This window comes from Haliaeetus albicilla, chromosome 15 (genome assembly GCF_947461875.1).
Source record: "Haliaeetus albicilla chromosome 15, bHalAlb1.1, whole genome shotgun sequence".
NCBI lineage: Eukaryota > Metazoa > Chordata > Aves > Accipitriformes > Accipitridae > Haliaeetus > Haliaeetus albicilla.
This window is the reverse complement of record NC_091497.1, coordinates 6,036,358-6,050,123: the sequence shown is the minus strand read 5'-3', so window position 1 is coordinate 6,050,123 and position 13,766 is coordinate 6,036,358. Positions and strand designations below refer to the sequence as shown.

General features: G+C 38.0%; 1 protein-coding gene across 3 annotated transcripts in view; it reads right to left on the bottom strand.

The window, feature by feature from the left end:
• TMTC4 (transmembrane O-mannosyltransferase targeting cadherins 4) overlaps nt 1–13,766 on the bottom strand; it is a 60,689-nt gene that overhangs the window by 5,992 nt on the left and 40,931 nt on the right. For all 3 annotated transcript variants that reach the window (XM_069802384.1, XM_069802385.1, XM_069802386.1), the window contains exons 12-16: nt 8,293–8,372; nt 8,012–8,119; nt 7,750–7,891; nt 6,961–7,075; nt 6,361–6,473 (exon numbers count right to left, since the gene is read on the bottom strand). In XM_069802384.1, the coding sequence (XP_069658485.1) occupies nt 6,361–6,473; nt 6,961–7,075; nt 7,750–7,891; nt 8,012–8,119; nt 8,293–8,372 (558 nt within the window). The remainder of the gene's footprint in view (nt 1–6,360; nt 6,474–6,960; nt 7,076–7,749; nt 7,892–8,011; nt 8,120–8,292; nt 8,373–13,766) is intronic.

The following is a 13,766-nucleotide window of genomic DNA, read 5'->3' as shown; positions in this document are numbered from 1 at the left end:
AGTTTACTTAATTTTTTTTTTTTTTTGCATAGTTACAATATTTTCAAACATTACTACTGAAGTTTTCCACAGTTATTCAATCAAGTTAGGGATAATATAATTCAGTATCTGAACAGACTGCTTTTAGACACCTTTCCCTTTAAAATAGTTTTTCGCATTTAAAATGGGGGCATTCCCGTAAACCCCTTTCAAACAGATGTTTCAACATGGTTCTCAATGAAGAGTAGGTGAGTGCCTGTTACTTAAAAAAAATCAAGCCAACTGAAATATTCCTCACATTTCCTCACAAGTTATCTTTTCCATATTCCCACTTGCAGTGTGTATTCTCAGGACTGTTGATATCTGAGTACTACTTAGAAAACCTGAGCTCCCTCACCAAATATTCAGAGAACAATTTATGGCTAAATTTATTCTCTAATTCAAACATTTTTATTTTCCCAGACTAGCTGCTAATATAGATACTTCTGTTCCAGAGCATATTTCTTGCAGACGTTTAAAAAGATACACTCCCCCCAATCCAAATGGTGCATATTTACTCACTTGCATGCAAGTTTAGATATTTTAAGAGTGAATTTTACAGAGAGTTCTATGCTGTGCTGTGTTTTAGGGAAAGTTGCCCATTGAGTTTCAATGCAAATGACCTGAAGATAAAATTACCTCAATGTGGTAGGCTTCCGTCTGAATGCACATACTTGCTGTCTGAGGTATGTGAGAACAATAACCTGGGGAAAAGACCTTTCCTTTGCGCTAAGCTTTTATTACTTATATCCACAAAACACAACGCAGGCTCTACTGAAAAAGAAAACCTGTCAGCCAGATTTTTGGTTCCACCATCTTCTCATGTGAAGCATGAAATAAGTCTCTGTAAGTGTCCCTCAGGGGACAAGAAATTTCTGATGTCAAGATTGAGTCACTCAACTTTGAGTGTCTTAAGAGCTTCCCAGTATGTCCAAATTCAAACCCAAACTACATGCTCCTTTCAAAACATTGCTGAGCACAGCTCAGGCTGCCACTCTCAAGCCAAGAGAGACTGATGCAGAAAGTGCCTTTATCTTCTCAGGTCAAGGAAAGTACGAACCCTAGGGTTCTTGACAAATCCTTTTGCAGGGCATCCTGTTTCAGGAGAAGAAATTCTTGGATAGGAGTGAAGAAGGGATCCAGATGTCTGGAAATTTAGGGAGTATATGACTCCATAGTGCAAGTTTTAGCATTGCTTTTCCCTGGCATAAGCAGCATCTCGAGCATTCTCATACCCAGACTATTAAAGTTCCTGGATGCATTGGTCACTGAAACCCATACTATTTAGTGTCTTCGTGAATGTTTTGGATGATGGCACTGAAAGCACTTCCAAAAACTACAGATAGCACCTAAGAGGAGGGAGTGGTCAATACACTGGAGGGGAGAGCTGCTATTCAGAGGGTCCTGGACAGGACATAGAAATGGACTAGCAGGAATCACAGAATGGTTGAGGTTGGGATGGACCTCTGGAAGTCAGCTGGTCCACCCTCCCTGCTCAAGCAGGGCCAGCTGCCCAGGACCATGTCCAGGCAGCATCTCCAAGGATGGAGACTCCACAACCTCTCTGGGCAACCTGTGCCAGTGTTTCGTCACAGTCACAGTAAAAAAGCATTTCCTGATGTTCAGAGGGGACATGCCTTGTTTTGGTTTGGGCCCATTGCTTCTTATCCTGTCATTCAGCACCACTGGAAAGAGCCTGGCTCCATCTTCTTTGCACCCTCCCTTCAGGTATTTATATACATTGAGATCCTCTGCCTGAGGCTTCTCTTCTCCAGGCTCAACCTCTCCCCATAGGAAAGATGCTCCAGTCCCTTCATCATATTCGTGGTCCTTTGGTGGACTCTCTCCAGTATGTCCATGGCTCTCTGAGAACTGGACACAGGACTACAGTGTGGCCCCACTATTAGAGAGGAAGGATCACCTCCTTCAACCTGCTGGCAACACTCCTACCACAACCCAAGATATTGTTAGCCTTCTTTGCCACAAGGGCACATTGCTGGCTCATGTTCAATCAATCTGGTGTCCACCGGGACCCTCAGGTGCTTTTCTGCCAAGCTGTTTTCCAGCTGAGTGGCTCCCAGCATGTACTGTGCCTCTCCAGCTGCAAGGCTTTGCACTTCCCCTTGTTGAACTGTGTGAGCTACCTACCAGCCCATTTCTCCAGCCTGCCGAGGTCCCTCGGGATGGCATCATGACCCTCTGGCGTATCAGCCACTCCTCCCAGTTTTGTCTCATTTGCAAACTTGCCGAGGGTACACTCTGCCCCATCATCCAGATCAATAATGAAGACGTTGAACAGGATTGGACTGCAGGAATTTCATGAAGTTCAACAAGAGTAAAAGCAAAGTCCTGCCATCTGGGATGGGATAACCCCATGCAAAAGTACAGGTTGGGAGGCAACTGTCTAGGAAACAGCTCTACAGAAATTAATCTGGTAGGCCTGGTAGACAGCATATTGAATAAAAGCCATCAGTGTACCCTCACAGAAAGATAAGCAACCACACCCTGGGCTGTATTAAGTAGAAGTACAGCCAGCAGGTCCAGGGAAGTAATCCTTCTCCTCTCTTAGCACTTGCGAGACCACATCTGGAGTATGTGTTCAGGTTGGGGCTCTCCATTACAAGAAAGACATGGAAATACTTTAGTGAGTCCAGCAGAGAGCCACCAAGATAGTTAGGGGCTGGAGCACAAGACATACAAGGAGCAGCTGAAAGAACTGGATCTCTTCAGCCTTCAGAAGAGAAGATGAAGGGGAAACCTTATTGCTATCTACAACTACCTGATCAGATGATACAGAGAAGATGGAGACAGACTCTTTTCACAAGTCTGTGAGACTGGATGAGGCACAGTGGATGCATGCTGGCATACAGGAAATTCCAATTAGATAAAAGGAAACAATTTTTTTTTTTTTTATCATAAGGATGGTCAAGCAGTGGAAGGTGCTGTCCAGAGAGGTTTTAGAATCTCCATCCATAGAAGCGTTCAAGATTCAACTGGAGATGGCCCTGGTTTGGGTCAGCAGTTGGACTACATGACGTCTGGACGTCCCTCCCAGTCAAAATTATTCTATGATTTTAACTCAGACACCTGAGAAACATACTGAGACTCAAACATTTGGCAAGTCTAGTGGTGTTGCAAGGCAACCTCCTCTTTTCATATAACCATCCAAGCCTAAAAAAATCAACAGTGGATTGCCACTTGAAAGCATTTAGTAATCAGAAGCCCCACAAAGTTGTGGTTTTTTCCACTGCAAATTTTAGTGTTTTGGTCTAATAAGTAAATCTCTGCTTTCTTCGCTAGGCAGGTGGTTAAACCACGACAGCAGGTTAACAGCAAAGTGAAAGATGGGCTGTCCAGTTAATTCGGTCGTATGCCTAAAATTTGCCACCTACACAGAGAAGCACCTAATGTATGGACTCATGCTTTCACTGCTGAAGCACAACGGGACATGTGCAATGCGTTCCCAGAAAATTTAATAAAATAGATTCTCGGAGTTGGCTGCCATTACCATACATCTTCAACTGCATGCTGAAAACATTTTAATCACCACTACTTTGCTCAGCAGCTAGTAGAAGCATACTGGCTGATTAAAGGCTATTTAAGGTGCATCATATTCATATTACTGTAGATATATGGAGTAAATATACATCGGTGATATTTCAAATTGCTCTATCTTGCCAAATCTTCAAGTGTTGCCAAGAAACTTGCACACTGCATATAGCAGAGGCTTTGGTTAAGCACACTGCATTCCATCTGCCGCCAAGGCCACAGCACAAAACTGTAGCCTGGCTTTATTTCAAATACAAAAAATGCTGAATGGTTTCAATTTATTTTACTTTTTACAGAAAAAGCATAGATTTATACATAACAAAAATACAGCATACATATTTTTCAATGAACTAAAGATAGCTTGGCTCTTCACACACTGTGACAAGGACAAGCATTTAAAGGAGAACTCTAACTTGGTATAACAGATGTTAATTAAAAAACAAAACAAAACCAACAAAACAGCTCATCCTTTATGCGCTATTGTTTCTGGAACAATAAATCATTCATGACTAGATACAAACAGAAATCAAAAAGGTTTGGGGTTTTTTTTGGTCACTTAGGAAAACCATCTTCTGCTGAAAATCAAAGTGCATTTGAAACTGAAGGAGAATATTGTGTGCTTATTGGAAGGAAATATCTCATAACATAGTAAAACCTTTTTGACTTAATGTCTTTTAAAATAAGAGATAACAAAAAATCCTAGAACAAACCTTACTTTACAGCAACAGAGCCAATACAGTAACAACTTTTATACAGACACATAACAAGTAACCTAATAAATGAAATGCCTGAGGTTATACAACACATCAGACACAGCCAGGCAGCCCTCTGAAAATTACCTCCATCGCCCTGATGGTCTCCATCCCCCCCTCCTCCCCTCCCATCCCGAACACTCAATAAAAATCCTTAACGAGCCATCCACTTCTCTGGTTTTACATCGTGAGGGGGTGGACAAGAAATCTGAATTTTCCATGCTTTTTATTGTCATTTAGCAATCTCCCACTTAAAAAAAACCCCTGTATCTCCTCCTTCCAGGTGATGCAAAATACAACTGCTGAGATCAAACCCTTAATTTGCTCTCCCCATTACAACCCATCAATTTCAAGTGACTAGTTAAGTTTTTTGCTCTACGCAAACCTTCTACTCCATATTGAACTATTAAAACACTCACTGGCTCCCCTGCTTTCTTCCCTGGGCTCCACTGCTCCTTTTGCTTTATTCAGGATGCTGACTTGAAAGCTTCATTTTTCCCCACTATCATTTCTACTTTGCCTCCAACACATTCCCCTGCAGCATAATGACCTTTCAGAGCTAGCAATCAAAATCACTACCTCCTTTTTTATTTTTTAAATCCACTAAGACAGACTTGTTTCTCCTACACTTGGAGAAGTTTTCTAGCTTGTTTTCAACTTATTTTTTCCACTTATTTCATTATAAATGCTCTTTATTCTGTCATGCTGCATACTCTTCTTGATGAATAACTATACAATCCTCTATTCTTTCACAGTCATGACTCACCAAAATAATCCTAGCAATTACCTCCTCCATAATCTCATCCCTTAAACATTCTGGATGTTAATTTGTATCCTTCTGGAACTTTGTTAAAGTAACCTAAAATACATATTTTATAACAGTCTCAGGTGGAGAGAGAAAAGAAATGGAGTGTACAGAAAAAAACCCAGCCAGTCTAGAGAAACAGTAATGGGGTGCCTAACAGCATCACTAACACAACAAAAGCAAGCGCTGGGGTGTCACAGGCCCTGGCTTCACATGTGGACAGGTCATGACTCCACAGCTGAACAAGACTGTAGAAATTTAAGTGGACACAGTAATTGGTGGAAAAATGTTTCTATTCTGATAAGTTTCACATCATAAAATCTTCTTACTTTGCATATACTGAGCATGTTCATTCAGTACTGCTAACATAATCACTATGAAAAAGCCATCAAAACCCCCAAAAGCCATAGTTCAGGAAATAACGTTTTTCTGAGGAATACCCAAACTTCCTTGATTATTAATTTGTCCATATCACATGCATAAATCAGTGACTATGGAATCAATTAAAACAACCAAATATATTAACTGTGTATGATTTATTCTCTGTCAGCTCATATGATTCCTTTTAGAAAATAACTCGTTCTTATCTGTTCCACTACATTTACTACTTGTAAATAGAAGTAGCTAATGTTGAGGTACCACTCACAGGCTGGTCCGCTGCATCTAAGAGAAAGTTCAATACATTGCTCAGTGTGTGGACTTTTTCTCATAATATTCTGGGATTACCCAGGTATCCCATCCTCAATCTGGGATTAGCAAAGCTGTGCATTGCATCTCTATTTTAGATAGCGTCTGAGGCAAAGAGGCTAGAATTCATAACGGGTAATGGTAAACCTTGCTTCCTTTACATACCAAAAGCACAAGGACTAGCACGTCACATATAATTTTAGTTCCTGAACCAAGGCCTCTAAATGAGAGCTGGCTCTTTGTGTCAACAGTGAAGCAATACAAGACCCTAACTGCCCTCTAGTGTGCTTAAGAGCCTATTTCCCTCCACTGACCACTGACATAGTTGAGGGCAGCAACATTCGTAACCCACCTAATGTAAGGTGGGATGAACTTAGGCCAGAATCACACAGCAATACTGTGACAGAAATGGGCACTGAAACCTGTATCAAAGTCACAGTCCACAATGACCTCCTCAAACAGTTTCTACAAAAAACTTACACAGAGTTTAAACAGGAAAAAACACAACCAAACCCAAAATGCAACACTCAGAAAGCTCTAGTTACCTACCTTGTATTTTTGCGATTTCCCCAGTACATTTGCCAATGAAAACATGAGGGAATGATCATTAGGTATTAATTCCAGGGCCTCTCTTCCAACTGCTTCTGCTTGAGCTAGATTGCCTGGGAGCCCATGCAGTAGAAAAAGAGAAGGCATCTTTTAACACAGCTTTATTAGTTACTTTACATGCTGCAAGCACGCATATTCTATGAATAGCTGATTACATGCATTTTTAAAGAAAACCAGGCATCACGCACACACAAACGTAAAATCCCGCAGAATGAGACAATAAAACCCCTCCATTTTGTTTTTAACAGATAACACCTTCAGAAGAACAACAAAGCACAGATTCGAAAGTTCTGAAGTTTGGTCTATAATACAAACATGCTTGCACAATGATGGCATTTCAAATAAGGATCAGAAATTCAATTTATGGGCTAGATTTCAAGTGATGCTTTAAAACCACTGAGTCAGAAGGTATTCTTATATTTTTACAGAGTGTCTGGGTAGCCAAAGAAGAGGCGGAACTCCTTTTACATAAATACAGATAAAGCTTTAAGTATTGCTAGACACTGAATTATTCATGAAAACATTCAAATAGGCTTATACCTGTGTTATCAAGCAATATAATCATATTGTTCCAAGCCAAACTATGCTCTGGTTTCAGAACTGTAGCATTCCTCCATGCATTCAATGCATCTACATGGCGATTCAAATCTGCATACTAAAAAGAAAGAAAAACCCAGTAGTTTCACTCTGATTGGCTTTACTTTTCTATCATGCACTAAAAACACTAAAGAGTTGTTAATGTCTCACTCTATTCTAGTAGAACTTGTTTTTATAGACAAAAATAAGAAATGCGAAGAGAATACTATGGTAGTATGGAAGATAGAGTGCTATATACTAATTTTACCCTGCTTTTCTCTGGGAGCCAGGCTTGTTTTCAAATATGCATGTACCAATAGGATAGGGAAGAAAACCAGCATACAATTTAGAAATCTACACAGGAGAATAAGTAAATATTTAATATCAATATTTCCAAGAATCTAAATGGAACTTTTTTGGCATAGTTCTACTACCTAACAATATACTAATGACTGCAAAACAGTCTAATATTGGGAAATGATTAATATCTTTTGAACAAAAGACCACAATCTATATTTTTGTTTATACCTCTTTATAGGAGAAAGTAGGACTACCACAGGTTGTATGGAAGGAAGTATACTGGGAAAGCAACAGGAAAAGCTACCAAAAATATGAAATCACCCTGAACTACAAATCAAGCAAACTGGAATAACTCTCAGCATTTAACAGTACAGTGGAATTATACAAACACACACACACACACACTGTGACAGAGATTCCTGTCACAGCTATCATTTATTCAAAAGCACTTACCAACCGCCCTAAATTGTAGTAACAATCTGGATATTTTTTCCTGTGTTTAATTGCTGTCCAGTAGCTTTGCTCTGCCTCTTCAAACCTTCTTAAACTGTTCTGTACTATTCCTAGATTCATCCATGCAGCAGCAAAATCAGGTCTGGGCAAATCGGGGAAAAAAAAACAAGAGAGGACAATTGAGCATTTGGAACACAGGATCCTTTTGTATCATTTCTGCTCAGATGGTGCAAAACTTGGTTTAGCATTGTTCTAAACATACTGTATTTGTACAGCTAAGGACAGCAACTCCTCTGCTTCTTGGAGCTCATTTCTTTCTTTCAGAATATTTCCAAGGTTGTTCATGGCATGTACATATTTAGGATTCAACCTAAAATTTAAAATTTAAGAGATGATTATTATGTATGGGACATGTATTACTATATGCAAATTGCTAGCTCTGCAATGCTGCAGATCATGAAAATGAATACCTAAGCATTTTCTTCATGTTAAACATGAAAGCAATTTTAGGATAGTTCATTAAAGCAGTAAAATTCCTAATACCTTACAGCTTCTCTGTAGTATTTGATTGCAGCACTTTGATTTCCTTTGTCAGCCAGGTTTTTGCCAACATTGTAGTGCACCTGAAAACAGATGAACATTCTACCAGATGCTATACAGTCAGATATTTTGTGGAGCCAAGTTGCTAAAAATTCTTACTCCAAATAGAAACAGTCAGCACTTGCGTCATTCACTGCTGACTTTTGCTGGAGGCGGATACTTAAGATTGGACAATACATACAATGAAGAGAGCAAGACAAAATCGGAGGAATAAATTAATAAATCAGTTTACCTGTTCCAGCTATTTAAGAAAGATTATTCACTTCCTGATTTTATAAATGAGGTCACCACACTTTCCACAAGACTCTTTATATGGAGACTTCCTGCTCTTCATTTCATGCATTTGTCAGATAAGTAAGAGAAAGTCTGACTCAAATTAAATCCACTATAGCAGAAGAAACACTACAGCAATGTAAGTGTTGATTAAACTTTGCTTTCACTATAGCATAAACTAGCCGAAACTCAACATTAACAGAAAAACTAAGCTCCATATTTCAAAAACAAACACAGACATACGCTGCTATTGTCTTGGGATAAAAATGCATCAAAGAGCATTTCCGAAATAAAAATAAACGTGTATAGCAACATGTTGGAGACCTTGCCTGTTAAAAAGTAGAGAATGAAGGAAGGATCTAGAGCTTTGAGATATAGCCACAGGGAAGAAGATGCATGATCTGAACTTATGGCAAGGACTAGATAGGAATAAATGTATTTCAGGACAAATCTGAGTTGGAAGATATCTCAAATCCTGCTTTAAGAGAAAACTCAGAAGACTACATTACCTGGTCAAAGGGAAGAATCAAGTTTAGAAATAACAGAAAAGTACTGTGAGTACTGACTCCTGAAAACAGACTTCTCAGCAACTAGATCAGAACTCATTATTTAAATTACCTATTTGAAATCAAATTGTATATACTTCATCTAAAACAAACACACATTGTAATTTCTTCCATACTTTGAAAATCTAAATTAAATCTTTTCAAAAACAGTATGCAGGAATTACTTCAGATTGAAGTACAAAAAGATAGGTTTGTAATACATTTAGATAACTCTAATTCACCTTCTACATTCAAAAAAGGATTTTATCTCATGTGTCCATCAAAGGAAAAAATCCTAATTGCATTTGGCACAATACTTGGGACCTATTGATCCAGCACACACAATTATGTTTGAACCTAATTGTTATGATATTTAATTGTTGAATTCCATCTCTACATGATTGTGACTATGCAGTAACATACCATCAACAAATACAGTTAAAAGTGTTTTTCGTGCTTTCTAGAATGAGCAAAAATGTAGTTTCACTGGTTTTACAGAGAGAAAGATGCTATAAAGCTTACTAAGCATACATACACAGAAGCAGCTCCTCAGGCTGCAAGATATAAAATAGCACACAAATTCACCATCCCATAAAACCAGTTCTGGCACAGTTTCCAGGAAAAAAAAATCCAGGCACTTCTGTTGTACATTCATAAAAATACGACAAGGCCTATGCCAAAGAAGCAATGGAATGGTACCTTTATATCAAGACATAGCCACTCATAAAGATCAGCTGACGGTGTCAAAAAAAAAAAAAAAAAAAAAAGACAGAATAGCATTGTTTTCCCAGGAGTCATTCAAATAAAATGATACACTCTGAAAGATGTTTCTTAGGACTGAATTCTATTTGTATATCTCTTCCAGAAATTTTTCAGCACACTATGATAACATTCTTACTAAACTGGATTGCTCTGATTATGTATGCTGAAGTTTACAGACTCAAAATTTATTCAGAGTAAATTAGGTTATTAAACTTTGCTGTGTTTCCAGATAAAAGATAAACTGTGGCAAAACAGAAGACATATGGAAAGATTTCACTCAATAATGTATATTAGCCCTTAAAATACCTGACTTCACATTTCAATATCAGCAAACAAGATTACATTTAACATGATTCAATTTTTTTCTTTAAGAAGCTTTCGAAAAGTGTTGTGTGGGTTTTTTTTTTTAATGTTTTACAAAAGTCATAAGCATTACTGAAAAAAGAAATTTTGATTAAAGACTGGGGACAGAGCATATGAGAAAAAACTTGGTATACACCAACTACTCAGTATTTCACGTCAGCTGTTTTTTGAAACATGTAACTTCTTCATATGCATTTCTATCTCAAAAGCAGCAGCAGAAAGAATATTTTTCTCATGTAAACAGAATTGCGCAGACTGCAGAAACCTGACAGATATCAATTCCCTCAAGTCAAAACATCAAATGAAATATTAAGTGTACATGTATGTTTTGTGAACTGAACTAAAAAGATGTACTATAGTTTATTAGAACTGATAGGAAAACTATTTAAATAAACTATTAGCATTTTCGATGGTGTATTTCTTCTGTCCTCAGATATAGCTTCCATGTGAAAGGAAATGATGTTTCTATACAATACCGCTGAAAAGGAAGAGCTTTTCTTTATATGTCAAGTTCCCAATTTTCCTTCAAGCGAAACTGTAGCTTTAGTTCCCCTTAATATGGTGGCAACAGAGATGGGAAGAGAAGAAAAACTAAAACAAACATACCGAAAGGACGTCTCAGCGTACTGTAATTATCCAGTGACAAAACCGGCTCTACAATGGATTATAATAGATCCTGCTCTTCAGAACAGAGTCAGCAGCAGGTTTCCAGGCATACACACTCATCTGGGAGGTGCAGGTGACTTTTGCCGTACAGCCATGTCTCTCACTTCACTGGCCATGACAGAGAGCTGCCAAGATCAGCTTCAGCTCTGCTCCCCCAAACCAAACCTACAATATCCACCTGCCCTCCGCTAAGCACAAGGCTGTAACTCTCCTTGACTTCTCCTGCGAGCCCTACCTGCACAATGTGGGGACACAAGTACTTTCTATATACCAACGGGCAGGAAGAATCTGGCCTTTAAAAATGAGGAGCCAGTGTGATGGTTTAAATTTCATCTCTAGAGATGTGGTTCTTCTGCCCTTAACAGATATGCCAGCCTGGGAGGGAGGATTTTCCTTTCCTGATTAAGCATTTAAGAGCAGACATAGCATTTTGTTATTAAATGATTAAAGATAGATACTAACTGGAAATGACGTATTTCATTAAGCCCACATGCTCCTCTATCAATCTTAAACAGGTAATTACTTCACAGTAATAGCTCTAAAAGGAACATTTCTCAGGGATCCATAACAACCCAGCATTCTCCGAAATCAGGGCAATAAGGTAAAAATACCCTAGGGTAGAACCTAGTTGATCTCCACAGGCATGCATTGTTTAAAGTTAACACAACCACGGTACCACAGCCTAGCCAAAGAATTGGCTCCATGTGTTTGTTCGCAATACCTCAATTGGCCTAAGAAGCCAGCATAGAAAAGCAAAAGCACTCTATATTATTGTATGTTAGACACACTTAGTGCTTGAACTCTTATTTAAGTGATTAAATGTGCACACACATTTAAATGAGGAAGAGAAAAAAATTATATTTTCCTGTACAAAACCAAAATTACTGTCAAACTGACTTTTTGTTTGTTTGTTTTTGTCAAAGCAGTGTAGGAAGAAATTGAAACGTAGTAGCATCTTCTAGGAGGTATACTCCCTCAATTGGAGCACCCCTATTACCAACTTTTTAACTCTCTCTTCCTAGCTGTTTATAATCATCTTTTCAGCAAATATGAACATTTGCTGAAAAGGATGGAAGCAAAGCACAGATGTCAAAATTTCTACAGAAACATGCAGATGCTTCTGTTCAATGCCAACTTCTTTCATCAAACACTCTTTACTACTGAAATTGTTTTCAAATTAATAATAATACAAAGCCTTTTTGATCTTCACATTTTGTTTGTGCAGCTAATGTTGTCTAAAGGTTCTTCTGCATGACTGAGCTTATATACAAAAAAAAAATTGACATCTAAAATGGTATCTATGTGGCAAAACACTGCAGATAGCCCCTATAAACATAGCCCACAGCACTTAAGGTAAATTCTACAGAAGGTAATCCCCTTTTAATATATAGCCTAGAAAGAAATTCTCAATATCTGAAGGAAATGCTCTCTAGATCAGTATCATAAATCTTTAAACAGCACTAAATCTTGTTCTGTCACAAAGAGGTTTTACAAGACCTTTTAAGAAAGTATAGAAAGCAATCTCCCAAATTCTGTTGTACATTTTCAATATTAGCATAGCTTGTCTTTGACAAACGTGTACCTATAATAATTACAGTTTGCATAAAGCATCAAGTACAAAGTTACTACCCTTAGTATGTCAAGGCACACTGGTTAGTAACACGTTCTGTTGTGATTATCATAACTTCCTTGTTTATTACTGCAGAAAAGTTGCTACTGAAATGGCTTTTTAAAAATTATGTTTATTAATTTCTATGCTTTAAAGAAAAGCCAGTAAGCAAGGAGAATGTAGAGATTACATATAGAATATTAACAATTTACAATCATTTCAATTCAGTTATTTCAAATCTAGGAAAAGAAAAATGGTAGCTATTTCCCATGTATTTAACAATGCAACTGAAAACTTTATTTAGATAATCAATTAGAGGAAGTAATCCAGAAATAAAGACCATCTCTGGATTTTTAAAAACTGCCATGGCTTTGCTAAAAGCTGAGAAAAAGTAACTCGGCACTTCCAACAATAACTTATCACATGGCAAAAAAAGGCAGTAAGATGAGCATTTTTGGGAATAATCTTTAAAATTAAAAGAAGCTATGTTTAATGCCCTCAGAAGATGAGGAGCAATACAGCAATGTCTAGAAATAGTGAACAGCAGTAGGGCAAGGGCAAAATCTCACATAACTTTATGTATCCACATCTGTTCTAGTTGTCAGGACTTCTTTTATCATCAGTGGAGAGAAACACACAGATCTAGGGTGCAGTCCTTCTGGCCTAAGTCAGTCATTTAGTCCAAGGTGATGATGAACCACATGGTAAAAGGGATGGTTTCTCCTCCCCAGTTATAAAGGGAGCCTGGCTGACTCGCTCAGATGTAGATATCCAAAGCTAAGGAGATAAATCCAAGCCAGTAGTCTGATATGGTGAAACAGTAGTTATGCTTTTATCATAACCTGTCATTAGATATTCTAGTACTTCAACAAAGCACTCCAGGATAAACTTGCAACATAATGCCTTCAAATGAAAAGATGCCAAGTTGGATCCAGTGAGCCTTTTAAGCTAGTAGCACTGAAATATTCCAAATTTATAAACTACCTGTAACATATAACCAACACATCAGGAGAAAACAGTCTCTGTAACTGCTCACAAAATTTGCTTTAGCAGAAACAACACAGGCCAGGTTCTAACTCACACCAGTGTGTATCACCACTGACCTCCATGAATTAAGTCAATCTATATGGTATGAAAAAAGGTGGTTAACAGGAAATGGAATCAATATATAGGCACCTTCTGTTCAGCCAAGAAAAATA